We start from the raw sequence: 26,621 nt of genomic DNA on the forward strand, positions 1-26,621 counted from the left end.
CGAAAAGGAAGGGTTTTTTTCCTTTTTCCTTTTAAGGGCCTCAACAAGTTTATCATGCTCAGTCTGACAGCTAAGATACAAGTTTTCGTTCACTTTTTCCTGTGAAAGTGTATGTAAAACAGCTTTTTTTTTTTAAGTGTGAGATTTAAAAAGGAAGCATTCGTCATACTCAACATGCTTTTTATTGATACCACAAACATCTTGGACATGAAAACTTAGTTTTTGCCTTGTTGAAGGCTTAACTTGACATTAAATGCCTTAAAGCACTTGTGTTTTTAAGGCAAAAACATTGATTTTTAAAATCTAATTACCTCGTATCTTGGGATTTAATATTCCACAGCGCCTAATATTTAGCAGCTCAGGTTGTCACTCAAAGAACAGCTTCCTTGCTGGTTTTTAATGGATCCGGAAGACCTTCGAGAACCGAAAACTAAATGCTGAATATAGTGACCACATAAAACTTGTGTTTGTATATCGCTACACAGTGATGAAAATAGATGGGCTATTTGCTGGTAAAAGACAGCTGAAATTTTGGGGGCACACGTTTCCTGGTTATTTTTGTAAAGCCAGGTTGAGGAAAAGATGTAAAAGTCACTTTGGGGGATCTATCTTAATCTGGGTTGGGATCGAGGGTGAGGGGAGGGATTTCCGTTATTTGGTAGCAAACTGGCCTGGTTTTGTGTTTTGGAGGTGAATGTTTGTGTCCTTATTCTTTAGCTTCTCTGCGTTACTAAACTTAAAGGATTCACACTTAATTTGACTCCTCCCGAGAGAGCAGTAGCGAAAAATAATACATAAAAGGACTTCACTTGTACAATAAAAAATTAGCCTACTTAACAGACTTTGGTGTTTAAGAGAGCCTGTTTATCTTCATAAGTACAATAATGACTAAAATGGTGTAAAACATGACATGGTAAGGTAAAGACACAGCAGTAAACCATTTGACATATTCGTACTTAATATAGTTGACCCACATGCAGTGGGTGAACCCTTTTATTAGACAGTACCTTAAAAGAAATTTTTCATACAAAGTTATTCAAAGCTTCCCTTAGCCAACTTTTGGTTGTAAAGGTGTTATCAGAAGCAAGAGCATTTCCACACACTTGTATGGGCAATTGGTTTTATTATATATGATGGCATTGTGTACTCCAGAACTGTGAGCCTACCCTAGCTTCAGGCAGCTATGGGTAAGTGTTACTTAGGGTTAAGATTCCTATACACGTGGGGTGGGTAAATGGGGATAACCTAAGTTTTTTTTTTTTTTTTTTTTTTGTCTTTTTTTTTTTTTTTAAATCATGGGTGCTCCTTTGGAGTCAGAGTTAAAACTATTATGGTGTGTCTTAATGCTCCTCAACAAGTCTGTGAACCTGCTGATGCTTTCTGGAAGCTTGCTGTGCCTTCTAAAAGCCAGTGGTGGGTAGGCATTGCAGTTGAACTGGGGCAACATTTCTTTACTTTGGAAAGGGCCACCTGTATCAGCATCACCACACTGGCTCTGCACAAATTTATAACCCCTGGTTTGTGCATGTCAGAGGAAAATATCTCGGCGGAGAGTCCAGGCTGTGAAGAAAATCTTCAGGACAAATCCTGGTTTCCAGAGTCAAGTTCAACCTGATTTACATGATTCAGCGGCTGCTCCATCCAGTTTTTCTTGTCTGAGTAACAAACTTGCAACTTCCTGCATGTTCGTGTGCAAGTTTCAGTGTTTTGCCATTGACTTCCTAGGTGAAGTGTTTTTAATTTTTGTTCGTTTGGATTATAGAGAAGTAATCCTAATGATTTTACAGGTAACAGAAGCTTCATAGACTTGAACATATAAAATATGCCCATGGAAATTAGTTTCTACAAGAGGTCTAAAAACTGCTTTGAGTGTAGGCACACCGTTGTAAGTTAATATGGGTCACAAAACTGACACTTGGATTATATAAAGTAATTTTCCCTTGCCTCCTCTTTATTTTTGTCACTTAAAACACAGGTCTTTTTACCACATGAACTTGAAATTTCATTGAGTGTTAAATGAGTATATTAGGGATTACAGCTGTTGTTCATCCTGGTAATTCTGAGCTTTTTTGTGCTCAACTAAGGATTGTGAGAGTTGAGAGCTTGATTGAACACTTAAGTTTCATAAAGATTACTTCAAAAATATTTAGTATCAACAAAAATAGAGGTCTGTGTTGTAGGTTTAAAAACTCATTTTTAAATAATTATTTGGTGGTAATTCATTATACTAAACTTCTCAGTTTCTTTTTATTCAGGCTCCTTCCTCAGAGAAGCTTCCTGTTATGTACCTTATGGATTCTATTGTGAAAAACGTTGGAAGAGAGTATCTCACTGCCTTTACTAAAAATCTAGTTGCAACATTTATTTGTGTGTTTGAAAAGGTACATATGCATTTAGAAACATTTGCGTTTTTTTTAAAAAATGTGTTCCTGATTAAATAAATATTTGCTTTGTGTTGGGTTTTCTTGGGTGGTGAAATGTTTTATACTTTTGGACATTTATCGTTAGTACCGTTTCAAAGAAAGAGGCTGAAGTTAATGTTTTATGTTAGATTTTTAGAACAGATTCTAGGGGTTTACATTATCCATTTAAGAATAGATGGATTTGCTTTTAGAATTGTGCTTTTTAAAAAAATTGAGTGTGTTCATTTGAACATCTGTTTCATCACTTACAAACCAGGCAAAAAGATCTGAAATCGTCAAGAGTAATTAAAATTTCATTGTTTACATTTCTGGTGTTAGGATGTTGACTGTTCTCTTGGGGGGGGTAAAAAGCATAATCCCTCAGTGTCTCAACCTGTGATTGGTTCCTGAAACTTGTGTGTTTTTTTGTTTTGTTTTCTGGAAATGTTTACTTTTGTTACATTGTTCAAGTATGTTTTAGGTGAATGTTGTTGGTATGTGTGAATGGTGGACCAGTTAATTGCTGTTGGTTATTCTGGAAATACTTTTCCCCCTACCTTAGTGTTCAGAAATTAGGCTTATTTTTCATATCTAGAGGTTGTAAATTTCTTCCATAACACTGTAACATGGTGGTTTGGTTAAAGCAGTATTATGTTGAGGAGGACAAGGGATTTGCTGAGGTAATTCTCTGCCTGTCAGGCTATATCTTTCACATTGAACAAAAAGGCACTTATGAGATACTTAGGTTTAAAGATTGTTTCCTAACGTCAATATTTGGTGGTAGTTATTATATTTTAGTAGATGAACACCTGTGTGTCAGTTGTCAGATTTGTAGAATTGGAATTTTTTTTGGAAGAACTATTCAGTATTAGATTTTACATGTTTATTAGAAAATAAGTAGTTGCTATTTGAGAAATGTTTTTAAGTTCTTAGAGAAAAACAGTATATGCAGAAGAAATTTGGAAAGCTCTATATCATATAGCATTAAAATGCTTGTTAATAGAATATTGTAGACATTTGCTGAATACTGCTAACCAGAGGCTGTAGTCTTAAGGAGAACCTTAACCAACCTCTTGGTTTCGGTTTCAGTATGTTCAAATTCACTTGGGTGTTTGGTAGCATACCTTTACTGAATCTAACTGGGCATTAACATGACAGTTGATTAAAATGACCTTGTAATAAATACATTATTATCTGAAGACTTATGAATATAGTTAAGGCTTTACTGTCTATCCTAATGTTGAAAATCTAACTCAGTTTTCCCAAGTCCTAGGTTTCTTGATGGCGAATTTTCTTTCTTTTTCTTTTTTTTGTTTTGAGATGGAGTTTTGCTCTTGTTGCCCAAGCTGGAGTGCAATGGCACAATCTCGGCTCACTGCAACCTCCGCCTCCCGGATTCAAGTGATTCTCCTGCCTCAGCCTCCCGAGTAGCTGGGATTACAGGCATGAGCCATCATGCCTGGCTAATTTTGTATTTTTAGTAAAGACGGGGTTTCACCATTGTTGGTCAGGCTGGTCTTGAACTCCCTCAGGTGATCCACCTGCCTCGGCCTCTCAAAGTGTTGGAATTACAGGCGTGAGCCACCGTGCCTGGCAGTGGCAAATTTTCTAAACATTTTTACGCCATCACAAACCTGAACAGATAAGTTATTTAAAACTAAGGCTTATCAGTGGTTAAGATTTTGTGAATTTCAGTTGTTAAAGTGCTTTCCACACCACAATATCTTGTTCCTATGTACCCAACCGTATAGTATTGCTGAGCATTAGTTAGTGAGATAGTTTTGCTTTAATTTTAACTTTGTACTACTATGTAAATAATTTAAAACATTTAAGCCATCGGGTAATCAATTTTTCTAGTTGTTTTATATTTTTTAGTTTTATATTTTCTAGTTGTCTTACTTTTTTTTTTCCCAGAGAAAGAGTAACTTTAGGAATATTATGCTAAGCTCTAAGATGTGGAAACGTTTTGTATATAGAAAGGCTCACCTGGTTGGTTGCTTGCATGAAGGCTAGGTGAAAATGGTTTTAATTACTCTGTTTTTGAAGGAGAAATGCACCTTTAATAAATTATTACTGTTGTATATACTTACCAATGGGTAGTACAGTTCTATATGTGAAGTAGAGCAGATTTATATAACTTATATTTAATATATAAAATATTCTATAGTAACTTAACAAGCCATAGAATTGTTCTGTTGTTCTAGGTGGATGAAAATACTAGGAAAAGTTTATTTAAGTTACGTTCTACATGGGATGAAATATTCCCTTTGAAGAAACTTTATGCCCTGGATGTCAGAGTCAATTCATTAGATCCTGCTTGGCCTATTAAACCTCTACCCCCCAATGTGAATACGTCTAGCATCCATGTGAATCCTAAATTTTTAAATAAATCGGTAAGTTTTAATATGAATAGTAAGTAACATACTTTTAAGTATCACATTTTGAATTCTTCTACAGAACTTACTGCCAGAAAGTCAAAATAGAATACTCGGTAGTGAATTGGTTCAATTTGAAAAAAAAAAAAAAATAGTGCGTATATGTTTGGAATTTTTATTTAGAAATATATTCACCTTGTTTAGGTATTATGTAACATTTATTTTGGGTTTTAAATTTCTGATAAGTTTTCTGTGTGATAGGAATTTGGATAATATTAAGAGTTAAGCTGATAATTTTTACTCCCTAGCTTTCGTTTTAGCTGATATGTTTTTCTTAAACAAATTGTCTTTTCTTATAGCCCGAGGAGCCTTCAACACCTGGTACAGTGGTCAGTTCCCCTAGCATCTCCACTCCTCCAATTGTTCCTGATATACAAAAGAATCTTACACAAGAACAACTAATAAGGCAACAGTTACTGGCAAAGCAAAAACAGTTGTTAGAACTTCAGCAGAAAAAGCTGGAGCTTGAGCTAGAGCAAGCTAAGGCACAGTTGGTAAGTAAGGGAGATTGTCATTTTAAATATTTTAAACCTGTCTAACAATAGGGAAGTAATGTTAATGTTTGAATTTTATTAACATGTTACTTTTATTAATAGTGTACTCTTTTTTCACTTTTATTTTACAAATCAGTATATTTATTAGACTATACTTTTATATCTTTATTGTAAAATTCACTTGATTAAAAACTGCATAGGCCAGGCGCAGTGGCTCATGCCTGTAATCCCAACACTTGGGAAGTCTGAGGTGGGAGGATCGCTTGAGTTTAGGAGTTTGAGGCCAGCCTGGGCAACATAGTGAGGCCCTACCAAAAAAAAAAAAAAATTAGCCAGGTGGGGTAGTGCATGCTTGTGATCCCAGCTACTCGAGAGGCTGAGTTGGAAGGATCACTTGCGGCTGCAGTGTGCTATGATTGCTTCACTGCACTCTAGCCTGAGTGACAGAGCAAGACCCTGTCTCAAGAAAACCCTCCAAAAACTACAAAACTACACTATTTCCTCCAAACAGTTTTCTGTTAGATTGCTATCTTATAAAATAGCATCTTAATTTTGTTTAATCATTACATTATGTGGACTTAATATTTCAGTCCCAAGATGGTAGGCATGTTGTGGCAAATATTTTTGCATAGTCTTTAATGTTTTATGAGCTTATGCTTCATGAACAGAAATGACAAAATTAAGGAGGCCAGGAAGATTATATCTTTCTACACGTAAATGACTTTATACTAAGTTATTTTGCTTAGCATCTGAGCTTATTCGACAGTGAGGTGCAGGAAGGCAGAATTTTATAAGTTCATTAATAGCACCACTTTGGGAGAAACTAAATTTTAGGACTTAGAATTTAGCTGAAATGACTCTGATTCTTGTGCAGCCGGAGTGTAGTGATTTAGCAATTTCTTAGGAGCAGTATGGCTCAGAATCCTGAACAATAAGGAAGAGAAACAATTTTTTTTTCATTCTATTTAGAGATTATATTATAAAGTCTCAAAAAATACTAGTAAGAAATAATGGGCAACTTAAATCATGGACTTTTTCTTTTCATTGTAATCTCAATTTATACATTATAAGTGTACAATTTAAATGTAGTATTGAGTAAATATATTTATTGAATAAAGCATTATCTTCTTCAGTTGTTTGCAATTTCTTGACAATCTGCATGTTTTACAGTGTTAACATGAACATTTATTTTGTGTTTTAGGCAGTTTCTCTTAGTGTTCAGCAGGAAACATCCAATTTAGGTCCTGGATCTGCACCATCCAAATTACATGTTTCACAGATTCCCCCTATGGCAGTTAAAGCTCCTCATCAGGTTCCTGTGCAATCTGAGAAAAGCCGTCCAGGACCATCCTTACAAATTCAGGATTTAAAAGGAACTAACCGGGATCCTCGTCTGAACAGGATAAGCCAACATTCTCATGGAAAAGATCAGAGTCACAGGAAAGAATTTCTAATGAACACATTAAACCAGTCTGATACTAAGACAAGTAAAACTATACCCTCTGAAAAACTAAATTCATCCAAGCAAGAAAAAAGTAAATCAGGTGAAAAAATAACCAAGAAAGAACTTGACCAATTAGATTCGAAATCGAAATCGAAATCGAAATCACCCTCACCTTTGAAAAACAAATTATCTCACACAAAAGACTTGAAAAATCAAGAATCGGAAAGTATGAGGTTGTCTGATATGAACAAGAGAGATCCAAGATTAAAAAAACATCTTCAGGATAAGACCGATGGCAAAGATGATGATGTGAAAGAGAAGAGAAAAACTGCAGAAAAAAAGGATAAAGATGAGCACATGAAGTCATCCGAACACAGACTGGCTGGAAGTAGAAATAAAATCATAAATGGCATTGTACAAAAACAGGATACAATAACAGAAGAGTCGGAAAAACAGGGGACAAAACCAGGGAGATCGAGTACTAGAAAGCGATCAAGATCTCGATCACCCAAGTCTAGGTCACCAATTATACATTCCCCAAAGAGAAGAGATAGGCGGTCACCCAAACGAAGGCAAAGAAGTATGTCTCCAACATCGACACCTAAAGCTGGAAAAATTCGCCAATCTGGAGCTAAGCAGTCACATATGGAAGAGTTTACACCACCTTCTAGGGAAGACAGAAATGCTAAGAGAAGTACTAAACAGGATATTCGGGATCCAAGGCGAATGAAAAAGACTGAAGAGGAGCGACCACAAGAAACTACAAATCAGCATTCTACAAAGTCAGGCACTGAACCAAAGGAGAATGTAGAAAACTGGCAAAGTTCCAAGTCTGCCAAAAGATGGAAATCTGGTTGGGAAGAAAATAAAAGGTATGATGTTAACATTTCAAGTCAAGTGTAGTAGTGTATATGTTTCAAAAGATAGTGTTAATTTAAAAATTGGAAAATGTTTATTAGGTGCTATTAGTACTTTTTTTCCATCTAATTCTTACATCTCTGTGGGTTAAATACTATTATTATTTCTATTTTACAGATAAGGAAACTGAAGTTTAGAAAGGTTAACTAATCTACCTAAGGCTGCAGTCCAGGACATGCAAGAATCAGAATTCATATCTGTTTTTGCTGATTTCATATTTTATGCTCTTAATCATTTATTTAATTACTTTTTGTGGTTACATATGCCCATTTTAACTATATCCTTTGAAAAGAATCTTTAAATATGGTCCTGAATATTTTTTAAAAAAACATTTCAATGTAACATACTGCTTTTATGGTTTCAGCTTACAACAGGTTGATGAACATAGTAAACCTCCTCATCTGAGGCATAGGGAGAGCTGGTCAAGCACTAAAGGAATTTTATCACCTCGAGCCCCAAAGCAGCAACAGCATCGATTAAGTGTAGATGCCAATCTTCAGATTCCTAAAGAGTTAACTCTTGCAAGCAAAAGAGAATTACTTCAAAAGGTAGTTACTATGATTAATCCCATGTAGTCATCATTATCTATCATCTACTTTTTTGGTATTTTTTTATATTTAAAATATTTTATTTCCTTTTATCACCCCTATACAGACGAGTGAACGTTTAGCATCTGGTGAAATTACACAGGATGACTTCCTTGTTGTTGTGCATCAAATTCGACAGCTATTTCAGTATCAAGAAGGTAAACATAGATGCAATGTACGGGATAGTCCTACAGAAGAAAATAAAGGTGGATTAAAAAAGAAACCTCTCTTATCTGATGCTGAATTAACCTACTATGAACATAAAGCAAAACTGAAAAGGACACAGGTTCAGCATTCATTTCCAAGACTTGATCTCTTAGATCCTGATATTTTTGACTACCCTTTGACTGATGCCTTGTTGTCTGGAATAGAATGTGAGCCATCCAAAAGTAAACATGCAAGTAGGAATAGTGGAGCACAGTTTGACAGAAAAGAACAATTTAGTGAAAGAGCAAGACGTCTTTCTCCTATATCTGGGAGTCGTACTTATGCTGAGAATCTTTCACCCCATGAGGGCCGGAGAAGACATGACGAGCAAGTCTCTGCTAAAGGTAGAAAAAGTTAAATCAGATTATGCCTATTGAATCACACAGCAGTGAAGGGAAAATGAACAAGCTAAGTGGGGATGGATTTTTGTGACTGTTCAGATTACCATTTTTTTTCCCATTTATTTTGTTATGTTTTTTCCCTTTAAGGAAAGGGAAGGGAAGGGAGCTAATATTTCTAAGGCCAGTTGTGTGTCAGGTACTTCATTAGGTATTTTTTATATGTAATTTGATTTAATCCTCACAACAACACAATGAAGTGTATATTCTCCCTATTTTACAGATAGGAAATAAAAGAGAGGTTAAATAACTTGCTCTCAAAATGAAATAATTAGTATGTTGATAGGATGGTAATTTTTTTGTTACTCAGGTGTGTCTGACTCTAGAGGGCATCCTCTTATCTGCTGCTTTATGCTGTCGGTCTCTCCTGCCCCTCTAATGTAGTGAGATAGTTATATATTTGGATAAACATTCATACGAAAATAGAAGATTTTAAGATAACTTTAGATTTAGTGAAAATAATTTTTTTCCTTTTTAAAAGGTGTGCGAGAAGAGCAGAGATCTCCATTCAATGATCGTTTTCCACTTAAGCGACCTCGATATGAAGATTCAGATAAACCATTTGTAGATAGTCCAGCATCAAGATTCGCCGGCCTGGATACAAATCAGCGACTTACAGCTTTAGCTGAAGACAGACCGTTATTTGATGGACCTAGTAGGCCATCAGTAGCAAGAGATGGCCCAACGAAGATGATTTTTGAAGGACCTAATAAATTAAGCCCTCGAATTGATGGACCTCCCACACCAGCTTCTCTTCGGTTTGATGGGTCACCAGGACAAATGGGGGGAGGAGGCCCTTTGAGATTTGAGGGGCCACAAGGTCAGCTAGGAGGTGGGTGTCCTTTGAGATTTGAAGGTCCTCCAGGACCAGTGGGGACACCTCTGCGGTTTGAGGGCCCAATTGGTCAAGCAGGAGGAGGTGGTTTTCGGTTTGAAGGTTCCCCTGGTCTGAGGTTTGAGGGATCTCCAGGTGGTTTGAGATTTGAGGGACCAGGAGGCCAGCCTGTGGGTGGTCTGAGGTTTGAGGGACATCGTGGTCAACCTGTGGGTGGTCTAAGGTTTGAGGGACCTCATGGTCAGCCTGTGGGTGGACTTAGATTTGATAATCCCCGAGGTCAGCCTGTAGGTGGACTTAGATTTGAGGGGGGTCATGGTCCATCAGGGGCTGCGATTAGGTTTGATGGACCTCATGGTCAGCCAGGAGGTGGAATCAGATTTGAGGGCCCTTTGCTACAGCAAGGGGTTGGAATGAGGTTCGAGGGCCCCCATGGTCAGTCAGTAGCTGGTCTGAGATTTGAGGGACAACATAATCAACTTGGTGGGAACCTTAGGTTTGAGGGTCCACATGGTCAACCAGGGGTTGGTATCAGGTTTGAAGGCCCTTTAGTCCAACAAGGAGGTGGAATGAGGTTTGAGGGTCCTTCTGTACCAGGAGGTGGCCTGAGAATTGAAGGGCCTCTGGGTCAAGGTGGTCCAAGATTTGAAGGTTGTCATGCTTTAAGGTTTGATGGGCAGCCAGGTCAGCCGTCACTCTTGCCAAGATTTGATGGATTACATGGTCAGCCAGGTCCTAGATTTGAAAGGACTCCTGGTCAGCCAGGCCCTCAGAGGTTTGATGGACCACCTGGACAGCAGGTTCAACCCAGATTTGACGGTGTACCTCAAAGATTTGATGGTCCACAACATCAGCAAGCATCAAGGTTTGATATTCCTCTTGGTCTTCAAGGCACAAGATTTGACAATCATCCTTCACAAAGGCTTGAATCAGTATCTTTCAATCAGACTGGTCCATATAATGATCCACCTGGCAATGCTTTTAATGCCCCATCCCAAGGACTACAGTTCCAAAGACATGAACAAATATTTGATTCACCTCAAGGACCAAATTTTAATGGACCACATGGCCCTGGAAACCAGAGTTTCTCTAATCCACTTAACAGAGCTTCTGGACACTATTTTGATGAAAAAAATCTTCAGAGTTCTCAATTTGGAAACTTTGGCAATATACCTGCTCCAATGACAGTAGGAAATATTCAGGCATCTCAACAGGTAAGTCTGTTATTCTAAAATTGCATTGTATGCAGATAAGTTAACCATTTTTTAATGTTTCTAGGAGGGTTTTCAGGACATAGTTTATTGTGTAGATTGGAAAGAAGTTTTTAATGTACTCTAAAGCCACATGCTAAGGAAGTGGGATGAGCATCTTTTGGGGATGAAATTTGCAACTTAAATCCAAAATTGATTTTAGCTCTTTCAGGATCTAGGGAAATATCTCAATCAAACCCCCACCTGCAGCTCTGTTTTTTCTTTTTCTTTTTTTTTTTGCTTTAAAGCTTTTGAGATATTATACAATTGTGTTTCATAGACCTCTACATTGCAGAACTGTTGAGCCCTGATGTGCTTTAAGGTAGCCATAGAACTGATTGAACTGTTCTTTGACCAAGAATTTCCTTAACCTGAGTTAAATAAGAAGATCAAATTTTGTCCCTGCTTTCACAGTCTACAATTCTTTTTTTTTGGTCCTTTTTTCCTACTTTTTACCACCTTTCCAGTCACTTCAGTTAAACACAATTGTTTGATATTAATGACAACATAGCGAATAGCCTTCCAAATACACTCTGGTTACGAAACATGCACAGTTACCTGTTGGTATTCTTTCACACTTGTTCTGTATACATTTTAAAATGCATACTGAAACAACTTTAAGGCAGTATGTTTACAATTTGTGATTAATTCGGTTAGTTTTGAATGACTACTTTTGCTTGCATGCTGAAATTCTCCTAGGCTGAGTTTTACTTCTTTTCCAGGTGCTGACATTTTCTTACTATGACAGATTTATTTTATAGTAGTAAGATTGCATGGAAGAAAATACAAAATAAGAAAGATTTTAAAAGTACGTTAGGAACATTATTGATAGAAAGTAGTCCTTCTGTTCATCTCTAATGGTACGAAAAAACAGTTGGCCTGCCTAGATTTACTCTACTGTATATCCTTGAAAGAAATGATACTGTTATTGACAGATACTCTAGAATGGTACTTACTTAGTCTTGTTTCTACATTACACAGAATCGGTGGGGTTTTTATTATGTGTACTCACTACCAAAAGTCCACATGTATACTGAACAAGGATTATAAATGGATATTTATTCACATACCAGCAATATGTAGAAGTCCTGCCTCCCTCTGAACTGCAAATGCTGTATTTGTATGCCAGTATAGTTCTTGCTCCATGACTATTCTGTTTTTTAACATTCCCTTTGACATCTTTTACAAGACCTTTTACAAGATTACTTTGTAATGTGGCTATAACCATGTGCAAAGATGATGGCCAAGCAAGATGCTTACCTGCTTGGTAATTCAAATTGCTAATTAGAACAGGTTTTTGATATCTGTGGAAAAGTGGCAAGGGTTAGGAGTTCTGGCCTCAGTTTTGCTCCTAACTAGCCCTTGTGATTGTGTATAGCTCATATTGCATTATGTCAGTTCTTCTATTTGTAAAATAAGGGAAAGCACCAGCAAGGTAAAGTGACTTGTGTAAAGTAACACAGCTAGTTACCTTATATTTGCATGGTATCTTACAGTTTCCTTTTGGGGGGGCTACTTTGCCTCTCTAGTAGGTACCTTAAACTTTTCAAAGAAGTTTTAACCCATTCTCAGTAACTTATACCTCTATGAAACAGATAAGGGAAGGTTTTATTGTTCCTGTTTGTAGAAGACCTAGAAGTGAAGTGATGCAGCCAAGTTACCTTTCTAAATCTTTATTTATAAGCCAGGCCTTGTGACATCTATGAATATTTTTATGTAATTAGGATGTTAAAAGTTATACTTGAAATATAGAAAGCATGTTCTTAAAATTAAGGTTTTTCTTAAAGGTTCTGAGTGGTGTTGCTCAGCCAGTAGCTTTTGGTCAAGGACAACAGTTTTTACCAGTTCATCCACAAAATCCTGGATTTGTTCAGAATCCTTCAGGTATGTACTTTCTGAACTTTGTTTTTCAAAAGACAAATGATTATTGTTTTGTTGAATAGCTAACTTTGTGAATTTTAGGAAATGACAATTTTGCAAAGGTATATTTAATTTAGAGAAATTTAATCTGGCTGACATATTTTTGCTCCTTTTCTAAGTTTATTTACATTGTGGATGTGTATTCATAATGACCCTATTTACAGCTAGAGATGGTTAGCGGGGACTTGTAGTCCACTAAACAAAGGGAAGGAAACCTATTGGGTGGAAACTGGGAGTGGGAGGGAAGGTATGACATTTGTGTTGAGATAGAATGAAATAAATGACAGACCTCAGAAATCTCAGTGAATACTGAGGATACTGCATTAATAAAGTTGATTAATTTTTATGTTTTTGTGGGCACTCAAATAGCAAAAAGCGGCTTTCCTAGCCAGGTTCACTGATAAGCATCTTTGTTACTATGGGGTGATGCTTAGTACTAGATAAAAGGACTTTTAAAATGGATTTTAGTTTTATTTATTTATTTATTTATGAGGCAGAATCTTGCTCTCTTACCCAGTCTGGAGTGCAGTAGTGTCATATTGCCTCACTGCAGCCTCTGCCTCCGGGGTTCAAGCGATTCTCCTGTCTCAATCTCCCAAGTAACTGGGACTACAGGCGTGCGCCACCAGACTGGGCTAACTTTTGTATTTTTACTAGAGACGGGGTTTCACCATCTTGGCCAGGGTGGTCTCGAGCTCCTGACCTCAAGTGATCTGCCCGCCTCAGCCTCCCAAAGTGCTGAGATGGCAGGTGTGAGCCACCATGCCCAGCAAAATGAATTTTAGTTTTAATATGTGGTAATAGGGAAGTACATACATTAGTGATACTTGCTTTCATTTCTGAATCATTGAAACAGCTGTTTCAGAAACATGCTTTACTGTAGTATTGAGTTAATCAGTTTACAATAAATTTATGGAGTTTTCCAAAACTTCTGAAGTAATTAGGAAATCCTAGCCAAGCTCTTTTTTATACATTAGTCCTTAAATTGTGTCAAGAAATTCAATGAATTTGGAAGCTTTTAATTTTTAATTTCTACATGGACAATTATGACTAATTAATATTTGTTATTATTATTATTTTGTTACTATAATGAAAAGAGAAGGAAAGAATTTGGGATCTAAAGCCCAGAAGACCAGGGTTGGAATCTCTACTATGTTACTTTATAAATGCGCAGGCTTTAAGCAAGTATCTCCCCTGAGGTTGAGTTTTTTTACCTCTGTAAACAGCATATGGGCCGGGCATGGTGGCTCACGCCTATAATCCCAGCACTCTGGGAGGCCGAGGCAGGTGGATCACAAGGTCAAGAGATGGAGACCATCCTGGCCAACATGGTGAAACCTCGTCTCTACTAAAAATACAAAAATTAGCTGGGTGTGGTGGTGCGTGCCTGTAGTCCCAGCTACTCAGGAGGCTGAGGCAGGAGAATCGCTTGAACCCAGGAGGTGGAGGTTGCAGTGAGCCAAGATCAGGCCACTGCACTTAGGCCTGGCGACAGAGTGAGACTCTGTCTCAGAAAAAAAACCAAAAACCAAAAAAAAAACATGATATGGTAGTATCAGTATTTGTCTGTTTTGTTGTTGTTGTTTTTTTTTTAGAGAATCAAATGATATAGTATATGCAGAAGTACTTTGTAACTTGTAACTTGTCAAGTGCTATATTAATGTATTTTCCTTTAGAACTCAGTTTTTATTGTGGAGCAGAGGATTTGTTATATTGGGGTTAGTGGCATGAGATGCTCTACAGAAACTACAAATTTTCTTGTTTCTTTCTTTCTTTCTTTCTTTTTTTTTTTTTTGATACCAGTCTTGCTCTTGTCACCCAGGCTGGAGTGCAGTGGCATGATCTCAGCTCACTGCAACCTCTGCCTCCTGGATTCAAGCAGTTCTTCCGGGCTCAGCCTCCCCAGTAGCTGGGACTACAGGCACATGCCACTACACCTGGCTAATTTTTGTATTTTTAATAGAGGCAGAGTTTCACCATATTGGTCAGGGTGGCTTGAATCCTGACCTCAGGTGATCCACCTGCCTTGACCTCCCAAAGTGCTGGGACTACAGGTATGAGCCACTGTGCCCAGCCTTGTTTTGCTTTTACAACCTTGGGTTATATGTGTATGTGTACAGGACATAGCAGTGTCACAGAGGAAATCATAATTATTCCCCTTGTTAGGGGGTATTGAATGGGACATTAGGTGTGTCTTCATTCTTCAAGTTCTTCTTACTCTTAAAAGATGTGTCAACAGTTTTCAGTGTGCTATATTTAGCTTCTCTCAAGGTTCTTTCTCTAATTTGAAAGTGTAAACATCCCTTTTCTAGTAGGAAATATACCCATGTTCATTTTTCAGACATATATTAGTCATCTGCTGTATGCTAGGCAGTATGCTAGGATGAATTTAATAAGGTTCATCCTTCAAAGACCTTTATTTTGATTTTTAAAGTTTTTTTTTTTTTTTTAAAGAGGGTGCTCACTATGTAGCCCAGGCTGGTCTCAAACACCTGAACTCAAGCAATCCTCCCACCTCGGCCTCCCAAAGTGTTGGGTTTATAGGCATGAGCCACCACACTCGGCCTCAAAGAGCTTTATAATATAGAAAGGCTATTGATTTTTTTTTTTTTGGTTTAACAAAAAACACATAATAATGCCAAACACCTCAGTTCCTTAGAAATATTAATTCATTTAACCTCATAACAATCTTAGGTAGGAACTATTATTACCCTTTTTACAGGCACGGGAAACTGAGGCATAGATAAGGAACTTGATTATGTCACACAACTAGAAAGTGGAATTTCTGGTTAAAATCCCTGGAGTCTGGTTCCACAGTTTATGCTGTTGGTTACTAGACTTGGCTGCCCTCAGACATCTGAATAGCTAATTATGCATCTTAGGCATATAAATAGCTAATTTAAAGGAAAGTAAAGGTTAAACTAGTGAGTTAAATGTTACTGTAATTGATTATTGAAGTTGATCTCTTCATGTATTCAGACATTTAGTTTGAACAGACATTAATTAGCCTACGATATATAAGGCAGTATGATAAATGTATACAGTGGTTAAGGGTAGGGATTATCTGTATGTGGATGCAAATTGAATTTCTGCCATTAAGAGGAATTTTTAGTGGTTCAGAACTTTTCTGTATAGGTGTAGTGAGATGCATCATAGTGACATACAAATACATTAAAATATTGTTTTCTTTTTTTTGAGATAGGGTCTTCTTGCTCTTTTGTCCAGGCTGGAGTACAGTGGGGTGATCTTGGCTCACTGCAACCTCTGCCTCCCAGTTTCAAACGATTCTCATGCCTCAGCCTCCTGAGTAGCTGGATTACAGGCATGGGCTACCACAACCGGCTAATTTTTGTATTTTTTATTAGAGACGGGGTTTCACCATATTGGCCAGGCTGGTCTCAAACTCCTGACCTCAGGTGATCCACCTGCATCACCCTCCCAAAGTGCTGGGATTACAGGTGTGAGCCGCTGCACCTGGCCTAAAATATTGTTTTCATAGTTGAGTGAAAGAATCACAATTATGGCCGGGCACTGTGGCTCACACCTGTAATCTCAGCACTTTTGGGAGGCTAAGGCAGGCAGATCATGGAGTCAGGAGATCAGGACCATCCTGGCTAACACGGTGAAACCCCGTCTCTACTAAAAATACAAAAAGAAATTAGCTGGGTGTGGTGGCACGCACCTGTAGTCCAGCTGCTCTGGAGGCTGAGGCAGGAGAACGGCGTGAACCCAGGAGGTGGAGCTTGCAGTGAGCTGAGATCGTGCCCCTGCACTCCAGCCTGGGCAACAGAGCGAGACTGTCTCAAAACAAAAACAAAAACAAAAAATGAATCACAATTATTAGAATAGTGCTTGGAAAAATATGAGACTGGAATGATTCCTCACCAGTGAGGATTCCTTATCAAGCAGAACAAGATTGTTAGGCTTATCTTATTTATTCAGGTTATTGAAGCTTTAGTAACCATGACACCTTTTCAGCAATAGCTTGAGCTGCTTTGCAAGGGCAGTATGCTTTTTAGCAAAGGTCATAGGAGCAGGTATACTCTGAGCCATCTGATTCATCTCCCTGTTTCAGTTTTCCTGTTACGTCAGGGAGCATTGAGGTCAGGAGTACTTCCACTTAGGCTTAGTGCTAAGAGGTAATAAACTATTTCATCTATATAAAACTACTTTTTCCAGTGTACTTAGAAGATGAGGAAGAGAGAATTAGAAAGGTGGAAAGTTGGAGATGGGGTGGTGCTGCATTGCTTGGGAGAAGGGAGCATAAAGGGTCATTGTTTTCAGTGTTGTCAGCATTTGTTTTAGAATATATTCTCAACTCCAGTGTGGTGATTCCTCAAGCATCTAGAACTAGAAATACCATTTGACCCAGCAATCCCATTACTGGGTATATACCCAAAGGATTATAAATCATGCTTTTATAAAGACACGTGCACACATATGTTTATTGCGGCACTATTCACAATAGCAAAGACTTGGAACCAACCCAAATGTCCATCAATGATAGACTGGATTAAGAAAGTGTGGCACATATACACCATGGAATACTTTGCAGCCATAAAAAAGGATGAGTTCATGTCCTTTGCAGGGACATGGATGAAGCAGGAAACCATCATTCTAAGCAAACTATCACAAGGGCAGAAAAACAAACACCGCATGTTCTCACTTGTAGGTAGGAATTGAACAATGGGAACACTTGGACACAGGGCAGGGAACATCACACACCAGGACCAGTCGGGGGGTGGGGGGTCTGGGGGAGGGATAGCATTAGGAGAAATACCTAATGTAAATGACGAGTTGATTGGTGCAGCAAATCAACATGGCACAGGTATACCTATGTAACAAACCTGCACGTTGTGCACATGTACCCTAGAACTTAAAAGTATAATAAAAAAACAAAAAAAAAAGAAGGAAAAAAGAATATATTCTCAAGTCATGCTGACTTGTAGACCTAAATGAAAAGATAATCTTAGGGGCTTTTGAAATTAAACTTATTAATAAATTAGATTTTGTCAAATTTACTGTTGGCAGGACATCTTGAAGAAAACTTTGAAAAATGCTTAGTATAATTTGCATCTTTAAGTTCTACATTCACTTCAAAAGTGGTTTTTTTTCTTTCTTTTTTTTTTTTGTTAGGAGCCCTCCCTAAGGCATATCCTGATAATCATCTCAGTCAGGTGGATGTAAATGAATTGTTTTCAAAATTGCTAAAAACAGGAATTCTCAAATTGTCCCAAACTGATTCAGCTACAACACGTAAGTGTGATTTTATACTTAAATTTACACAAAGCTTCATTAAGTTTTTGAGATGTATGATGTAATATAATGATATAAGTTATGATAAAGGTCCTTACAATAATTGAATTCCTAGGTATAGCTTTTATTTTTGATTTTCAGTTTATAATGAAATTCTTTTAGATTTCCTAAGATTGAACTACCTTATAGTGGACATGTGTTTCAGTTAACTAACATACCTAATGTGCAGGCTTTTTACCAGTAATGGTATGTTAGATTAACTTTTGAAAAGGTTTTGAATATTAATGAAATAAATGACTTTTATTATAGATGACTTTTAAGAGATCAGAGTTAACATCACATATCAAAATAAAAAATTGTATTAGGTTCCTTGGCCAGTAAACTTGAGATCAGAAGCACTGAATGGACTAGGTGGATTTCTCTATTTGCTTATAATACTATAGTGTTCCTCTGTAGAGAATACATGGAGAATGGTATTAAGAAATTTGTATGTCTCTTCTTAATTGAAGAAGTAAGTGAAGTAACTGCTCAGCCTCCCCCTGAAGAGGAGGAAGATCAAAATGAAGATCAAGATGTTCCAGATCTTACTAATTTTACAGTTGAAGAATTGAAACAGTATGTAATCTAATTTTCTTTAAGATAAAGAGGCAGTGACTTTAATAACACTGTTATAGTGGACATTGTTACTATTAGTGCTTTCCCTTTCCCTTTATCCCTTTTACTGTTTTAACATTTAGGAAGTCTTTTTTTTTTTTAATGTGGTAAAATATACATAACATAGTCGTTGGGAAGCCTATTTTTAAATCGTCTTTTAAAATATGTCTGCTGTACAAGTACTTGGGCCAAAGGCCACCCCCAAAAGTCTTACTCTGCTGCCCAGGCTGGAGTTCAGTGGCGTGATCCTGACTCACTGCAACCTCTGCCTCCCAGGTTCAAGTGATTCTCCTGGGATTACAGGTGTGCACCACCATACCCGGCTAATTTTTGTATTTTTAGTAGAGATGGGGTTTCACCATGTTGGCCAGGCTAGTCTCGAACTCCTAACCTCCAGTGATCCACCTGCCTTGGCCTCCCAAAGTGCTGGGATTACAGGTGTGAGCCACCACACCTGGTCCCTCAAAATTTTCATTTTTTAATCTGTGATACAGAAAACTTAGGGAGTTTAAATATTAGGTATTGATAATTCATGTATTCCTGTTTAGTTTCATTTTCTGTTTATCATCATTTTTTCTGTATTGATATTCTTAACATTTTTGAGGTTCAGAAATGAGATTTTCATAGTTAAGCATTTACAATTTAAAAAAAATCGGCTGGGCACGGTGGCTCACTCCTGTAATCCTAGCACTTTGTAAGGCCGAGGCAGGTGGATCACGAGGTCAGGAGATTGAGACCATCCTGGCTAACGAGACCATCCTGGCTAACATGGTGAAACCCCGTCTCTACTAAAAATACAAAAAATTAGTCGGGCGCAGTGGCGGGTGCCTGTAGTCCCAGCTACTCGGGAGGCTGAGGCAGGAGAATGGCGTGAACCCGGGAGGCAGAGCTTGCAGTGAGCCGAGATAGCGCCACTGCACTCCAGCCTGGGCGAAAGAGCGAGACTGTGTCTCAAAAAAAAAAAAAATCTATTTTTCATTTTATAAGTAATGTTAATTGTGGAAAATTAGAACATACTATAAATAAAATCAAGAAAACGTACAACTCTCACTTTATGGATAACAACTGTTAACATTTGGTGCATATCTTTTCATAATTTTCTATTGTATTATAAAAAACATTTAAAGATTTTTCTAGTGAATAAATTCATTAATCCTGTACTTTATAAAAAAAAAACAGTGAATGAGTTTTTCACTCTTAAAATCATTTTTAAAATTTGAATTAGATACTATAATGTAAAATCCTTTTTTTTTCAAAGTAATACTTTCACATAAAGGCTTTTAATAAAAGATGGCATCCCTTTCTCCTTCACCCAGCACTGTACCCTAGAGGCAATCATTTTATTTTTTTAACTTTTCAAACTATTTTTTCTGCCATTTACCTCTTTTTCTTTTTTTTTTTTGAGACAGAGTCTCACTCTGTCACCCAGGCTAGAGTGCAGTGGCCCTGTCTTGGCTCATTACAACCTCCGCCTCCCAGGTTCAAGTGATTCTCCTGCCTCAGCCTCCTGAGTAGCTAAGATTATAGGCACCCATCACCACGCCCAGCTAATTTTTGTATTTTTAGTAGAGATGGGGTTTCATCATGTTGTCCAGGCTGTTCTCGAACTCCTGGGCTCAAGTCATCTGCCCGCCTCGGCCTTCCAAAGTGCTGGGATTACAGGTTTGAGCCACCTATTTCTTATAATACACATAATTTTCTGTTTCTTGATTTACCACATCTGGACATAATCTCTTAACTTTCTGAAAGTGATTTAGGCTGGGTGCAGTGGCTCATGCCTGTAATCCCAGCACTTTGGGAGGCTGAGGTGGGCAGATCACCTGAGGTCAGGAGTTCAAGACCAGCTTGGCCAACATGGTAACATGTCTCTACTAGAACCTGTCTCTACTAGAAATACTAAAATTAGCTGGGCGTGGTAGTGGGCACTTGTAATCCCAGCTACTCGGGAGGCTGAGGTGGGGAGAATTGCTTGAACCCAGGAGGCGGAGGCTTTGGTGAGCTGAGATCGGGCCACCGCACTGCATCCTGGGTGACAGAGCGCGAGACTCCGTCTCCAAAAAAAACGGGCGGGGGGTGGATTTAGCTAGTTCTTGTAGTGTCCTACTAACTCCCCTCCATGTAGTTATAAGACTATTTTTTATTATTCAGTATTAATATTGTGACTAGATGTTTATTTTGTTGCTGTAACAAAGTACCAGTGTTCTGTTATTTGCTTTATTCTATTTTTTTTTTTTTTTGAGATGGAGTCTCACTCTGTGGCCCAGGCTGGAGTGCAGTGGCGTGATCTTGGCTCACTGCATCCTCCGCCTCCCGATTCAAGTGATTCTCCTGCCTCAGCCTCCTAAGTAGCTGGGATTACAGGCATGTGCCACCACACCCAGCTAATTTTTGTATTTTTAGTAGGGACAGGGTTTCACCACGTTGGTCAGGTTGGTCTTGAGCTCCTGACCTCGTGATCTGCCCACCTTGGCCTCCCAAAGTGCTGGGATTACAGGCGTGAGCCGCTGCGCCCGGCTATTTTTTTTTTTTCTTGGAGTTAATAACTGCTCTGTTTGTTCACTTAACTTGGTCTTCTATATATACCTGTTTCTTCCCAAATAGGGAGCCCAGAATTTAAAAAACTAATTATTTGTTGACCACAGCAAACTAATTATTGTTTCCCAATGGTATTCTAAGTTTTCTCTTTAGTTATCCATACTATTATTATTTCTTCTGTACTTTTTTCACTGTTACACCAGAGTGGAGAAGTTGAATTATTCAGAATGCCAAAGATCTAGAGAGGTGAAATTTAACTGTTCTGCCATGTCCATCTTGACTTGACTCCAAACTAGAATAAGCTAACTATTGCCTTGTTAGCTAGCACAGGATCATTTCATTTTTAGCTAAAAGGAAATAAATAACTGGGTCAGGGCTATCAATAAGAAGACAGGCTCCATGTTCCAAAAGTCACCAAAGTTAAGGTAAAGAGGGTCAATCACATTGTTAGAGAATAATACTGATCTTTGGGTATTAACTGTTTCAGCCAGCTCTTGGTTTCACCATTGTTACAATATGGAAAATTGAAATATTTGTAATTGGCTTTTAAAGGCCATTAAGACATATTATCAACACTAAAGATTATTTCTTTTTCAAAATAGACGTTATGACAGTGTTATAAATCGACTGTACACTGGTATTCAGTGTTACTCTTGTGGAATGAGGTTTACAACATCACAGACAGATGTTTATGCAGATCATTTGGACTGGCATTATCGGCAAAATAGAACTGAAAAGGATGTTAGCAGAAAAGTCACTCATAGACGTTGGTACTACAGTTTAACAGTAAGTAACCCATGTGCCTCCATAGTATCTTTTAGGCTTAAATTATATCATTCTAAAAGTATATTAATTTTAATAATTATTAAAATTTAATTTTAATTAAATAATTTAATAATTTTAATAACTGCTGGAATCTAACATTTAAATTTCCTGAATAAAATTTGACCCCTAGAATATAAACAGATTTTTTAAAAAATGAATTTTGAAGGGAAATTTTTTTTTTTTTTTAAATTAAGATTAGAGTGTAGCCTACAGGCTTGTTCTAGCTCTAAAATTCCAAGGCTCTAGGACTGTTTTTTGTAAAAAAAAAAAAATATATACTTGAAGCTTGTCTTTTTTGAATTAGTAGTTGTAACTATAGAGTTAATGGAAAAGATCTTAATTATTAGTTGTTTCATGTTGTCATTAGTTATATGTTTCAAAGTATAATTTTAAATAATATTAGAGCATAATGTAGAAAATAGTATACCCCTACCTTTAAATGGCATTATATTGAAGATACACAGTAAAAATTTAGAAATAAATGGAATAATCTTTTAAAAATCAACTCCTTTTAAGGACTGGATAGAATTTGAGGAGATAGCTGATCTGGAAGAACGGGCAAAGAGCCAGTTTTTTGAAAAGGTGCATGAAGAAGTTGTGCTCAAAACTCAAGAGGCTGCTAAAGAAAAAGAGTTCCAAAGTGTACCTGCTGGACCAGCTGGAGCAGTTGAGGTGAGAGAAGAACGTTTAAGTTTTCTCACAGTGGGAGTGTCCCTCACTTCCTTTATGTAAATACTCATAAACACATCACTATATTTATATCCCTGTTTTAATGATTTTAAGACTTCTTGAAAGCTCTACTCTTCAATTTTACTCTTACAATCTAGCTTTGAGTTTCATAACTACAGTGGCCAAAAGCAGTGAAATGTTTACTCTTTTTACTGGAAAGATTGACAGAATCCCATAAATGTATTTTGAATCATACTGTATATTGGACATTATTCAAACTTTTGGAACACTCATAAATTCTTTACTCCACTTAACAGTGTTTGTATATTTTTACTTAATGGGGTTAAATATGGTCTATTATGTAAATTTCATTTTATATGATTCTATTTTAGAGTTGTGAAATCTGTCAAGAACAATTTGAACAATACTGGGATGAAGAAGAGGAGGAATGGCATTTGAAAAATGCTATTAGAGTAGATGGAAAGGTAATTTTCATTTCTTTATAAGGAAGTGTTAAGATTAGTATTTTTTTGTTGGGTTAACACATTACTTTGAAAGGAGGGGGTTCATAATAGTTTTTGTTTGATTTTTGGTCTTAATAAAAAAGGTATTGGACTTTAGTAATAGAATGTTTGAATTAGAAGGGATCTTAGCAGTCACCCGGTTCTGTACGCTTTACACAGGAGGTTGCACTATTAGTCAGTGACAGACCCAGGACTAGGTCTTCTGAATCTAGTTAGTTGTTTTTCTGTCTACCCACACTATTTTGATTGTGGATTTATCTTTCATCATCAAACTATACTGTGCTGAAAACAAAGCAAGTTAGGCTAGATACTTAAATGGGCCAAGAGAAGTCAGTTTTTCAGACTCTTTAAGCATAAAGATGAAAATTTGGTTTTATCCATTTTGGGACCAAATAATTTTTGTCTTCTTTCCAAAGACTATCTTCTGGCTTAAAGTTAAAAAGAAATATCAGAATAGCCCATTAGAAATGAATACGCACATATTTACTTTTTTTCTTTTTGCTTCAGATTTATCATCCATCATGTTATGAAGATTATCAAAATGTAAGTTCTTTTTGGTTACTGTATTTGTTCTCATTTGCATTAATAAATTTTACTTTTCATTTTTTTTTGCATCAGAGCAATATTGTTATTTTAAACTTAATATATTGAACTGTTTTTGTTTTTTGATATAGCATTTAGGTTGTTCAGTAAAAATTGGTGCCAGATTGACAGAATTGACATATATGAATATCATTTTCTGTGATAACGCAAACAATTAAAATTTTGAAGTTTATCATTCCTTGCATTTTATTCACTTGAATCATGGTATCTTTTACTAGTCCACTAGGCCCAAAGAAATGTGAGGAAAAGTGAAGATAAGGATCCTGATGGGGATACGTTTCTAGAGCTATGGGTAGCATTTACTACTATTTTTTTTTCTTACATCTCTATTCAGCCATCTAAATAGGTATATTCTTTTTGTTGTTTTGTTTTGAGACAAAGTTTCGCTCTTGTTGCCCAGGCTGGAGTGCAATGGCGCAATCTCGGCTCACTGCAACCTCCACCTCCTGGGTTCAAGGGATTCTCCTGCCCCTGCTTCCCAAGTAGCTGGGATTACAGGCATGCACCACCACACCTGGCTAATTTTGTATTTTTAGTAGAGACAGGGTTTCACCACATTGGTCAGGCTGGTCTTGAACTCCTGACCTCAAGTGATCCACCCACCTTGGCCTCCCAAAGTGCTAGGATTATAGGCGTGAGCCACCGTGCTCGGCCAAAATAGGTGTACTTTTTAATGATCACATACGGAATCTAAAAATGATACCAGTCGTTGACCTTAAAAGTTCAAATGGTCGGCTGGGCGTGGTGGCTCACGCCTGTAATCCCAACATTTTGGGAGGCCGAGGCGAGTGGATCACCTGAGGTCAGGAGTTCGAGACCAGCCTGGCCAACATGGTGAAACCCTGTCTCTACTAAAAATACAAAAATTAGCCAGGCATGGTGGCGGGTGCCTATAGTTCCACCTGCTTGTGAGGCTGAGGCAGGAGAATTGTTTGAATCCAGGAGGTGGAGGTTGCAGTGAGCTGAGTTCATGCCACTGCACTGCAACCTGTGCGACAAGAGTGAGCTCTGTCTCCAAAAAAAAAAAAAAAAAAAAAAAAAAAAAAGTTCAAATGGTCATATTTGTAGTCTGTTTTTAAAATCAAGTAATGGAATAAATAGGTTTTTAGAGATAATGGGTTGGAGGCAATTTGGAAGGTTTATTTAGGTTGTCAGAAGACTAGTGTTGAGGGTGATGGTTTGTGGGGATTTAAAAAATCCTCAGACTATTTGAAATTAGGGTAGTAACAAGTCCCAGGATATATGTATGAGTTTAACATCTATGTAGAGATTAAAATGTAGAAGCATGTCTAATCAACTTTTTTTGGCTGTATAATGTCCTATAACTTAGCTGTTAACTGCTTAACTCACTGCTGAGTACATATTGAACGTGCAAAATATATTTTATTTTTGGTTGTCTTTATGGCACATTTTGTTGGGAGGCAGGTGTTTCATTTGCATTTGGTTGTATGTGTGTTCTCTTGTCCATACAAGGGTCTTACAAGACTAAAAGTTATTTAATGTGAGAATTTTGAACTTTCATCAGTACTCATAGGGCCTTTCATTTTGTAGACATCTTCATTTGATTGTACACCATCTCCCAGCAAGACACCAGTTGAAAACCCCTTGAATATTATGTTGAACATTGTCAAAAACGAATTGCAGGAACCCTGTGAAAGTCCCAAAGTTAAGGAAGAACGAATTGATACACCACCAGCTTGTACAGAGGAAAGCATAGCAACACCCTCTGAAATTAAAACAGAAAATGACACAGTCGAGTCAGTTTAAATAAAATGAGAAAGGTATGTTTTTCTTTTTTAAAAAAGCTGCTGTTGGATCTAGAAGGTGAAGAATTTTTTTATGTATATATAGACATATCTATATAAATTGTCTGGCTGAGGCAGGGCCTTCAGCTATCATTTGGTTAATAAATACATTTTAGTATTTGCATTTCCTACTGCCTGCAGAGTTTCAGGTGCTTGTTGTGTGAAAGTTCTGTAGATGTGTGCAAATTTAACAAAATGAAATTGTATGTGTAAAAATGTACGATTTTTCACTGTGCAACTGTAAATTATAAATAAAAAATATTTTTGCTATTCATGGAGTGTAATATTTATGCACACCATCAAATAGTTTCTGTACTTTTTATTGGGTAAAAATGGAATTGAACAGCAACCTCAACATAAGATTTTTTTTCTAGTAGCCTCCCACTGATTAAAGAAGCAAGTTTGAAGTTTCATCCTTCAAAAGGGGGTTCCGAGAGAGCACCGTAGGGCTTTTCTCAAATAGAAAAGCCAGATTTTGAAAAAATTTTAAAGACAAAATAGGACATATTTTGCAGATATATATATATATATACACAAACACATCTCCAGGTATAGAGAACCATCCAGATGTTCACTTTTGAAAGTATCTAATGATGCAAGTTTTATTCTTGAACTTGGACACTGATGCCATCAAACAGTTAACAAATATATTTAAGTACTAAAGGTGATTTTTTTTAAAAGACTTTTTCAAATTGTCAAATGATTTAATGCAGATGAACATATTTCTATTTTAAGTAACGGGAATCTGTAAGAATGTTTGCTTGAGATATGGTTAACTTTTTTCTTTTGTTGGTTTTGACTTAGATGGACACCATGAGATGTTAATATTCATACATGTAATAAATAGAATGATGAAGAAA

At 37.1% G+C, this 26,621-nt stretch overlaps 1 protein-coding gene across 11 annotated transcripts in view; it reads left to right on the forward strand.

The window, feature by feature from the left end:
* Positions 1–26,621, forward strand: part of PCF11 (PCF11 cleavage and polyadenylation factor subunit) — a 29,084-nt gene extending 2,463 nt beyond the window's left edge. The window contains exons 2-17 of one of the 11 annotated variants that reach the window (XM_016922457.3): positions 2,256–2,381; positions 4,607–4,795; positions 5,137–5,331; positions 6,533–7,647; positions 8,058–8,241; positions 8,348–8,831; positions 9,367–9,717; positions 10,612–10,934; positions 12,758–12,854; positions 18,027–18,146; positions 18,590–18,761; positions 21,938–22,121; positions 22,677–22,832; positions 23,222–23,314; positions 23,861–23,896; positions 25,508–26,621. In XM_016922457.3, coding sequence (XP_016777946.2) covers positions 2,256–2,381; positions 4,607–4,795; positions 5,137–5,331; positions 6,533–7,647; positions 8,058–8,241; positions 8,348–8,831; positions 9,367–9,717; positions 10,612–10,934; positions 12,758–12,854; positions 18,027–18,146; positions 18,590–18,761; positions 21,938–22,121; positions 22,677–22,832; positions 23,222–23,314; positions 23,861–23,896; positions 25,508–25,723 — 4,041 coding nt within the window. In that variant the 3' untranslated portion in view covers positions 25,724–26,621. Of the gene's footprint in view, positions 1–1,703; positions 1,726–2,255; positions 2,382–4,606; positions 4,796–5,136; positions 5,332–6,532; positions 7,648–8,057; positions 8,242–8,347; positions 8,832–9,366; positions 10,935–12,757; positions 12,855–18,026; positions 18,147–18,589; positions 18,762–21,937; positions 22,122–22,676; positions 22,833–23,221; positions 23,315–23,860; positions 23,897–25,507 lie in introns of those variants that run through there. The other 10 variants (XM_016922453.4, XR_010147298.1, XM_016922448.3 and 7 more) reach the window with 10 other exon arrangements.

This window comes from Pan troglodytes, chromosome 9 (genome assembly GCF_028858775.2).
Source record: "Pan troglodytes isolate AG18354 chromosome 9, NHGRI_mPanTro3-v2.0_pri, whole genome shotgun sequence".
In the NCBI taxonomy this organism is placed as follows: domain Eukaryota; kingdom Metazoa; phylum Chordata; class Mammalia; order Primates; family Hominidae; genus Pan; species Pan troglodytes.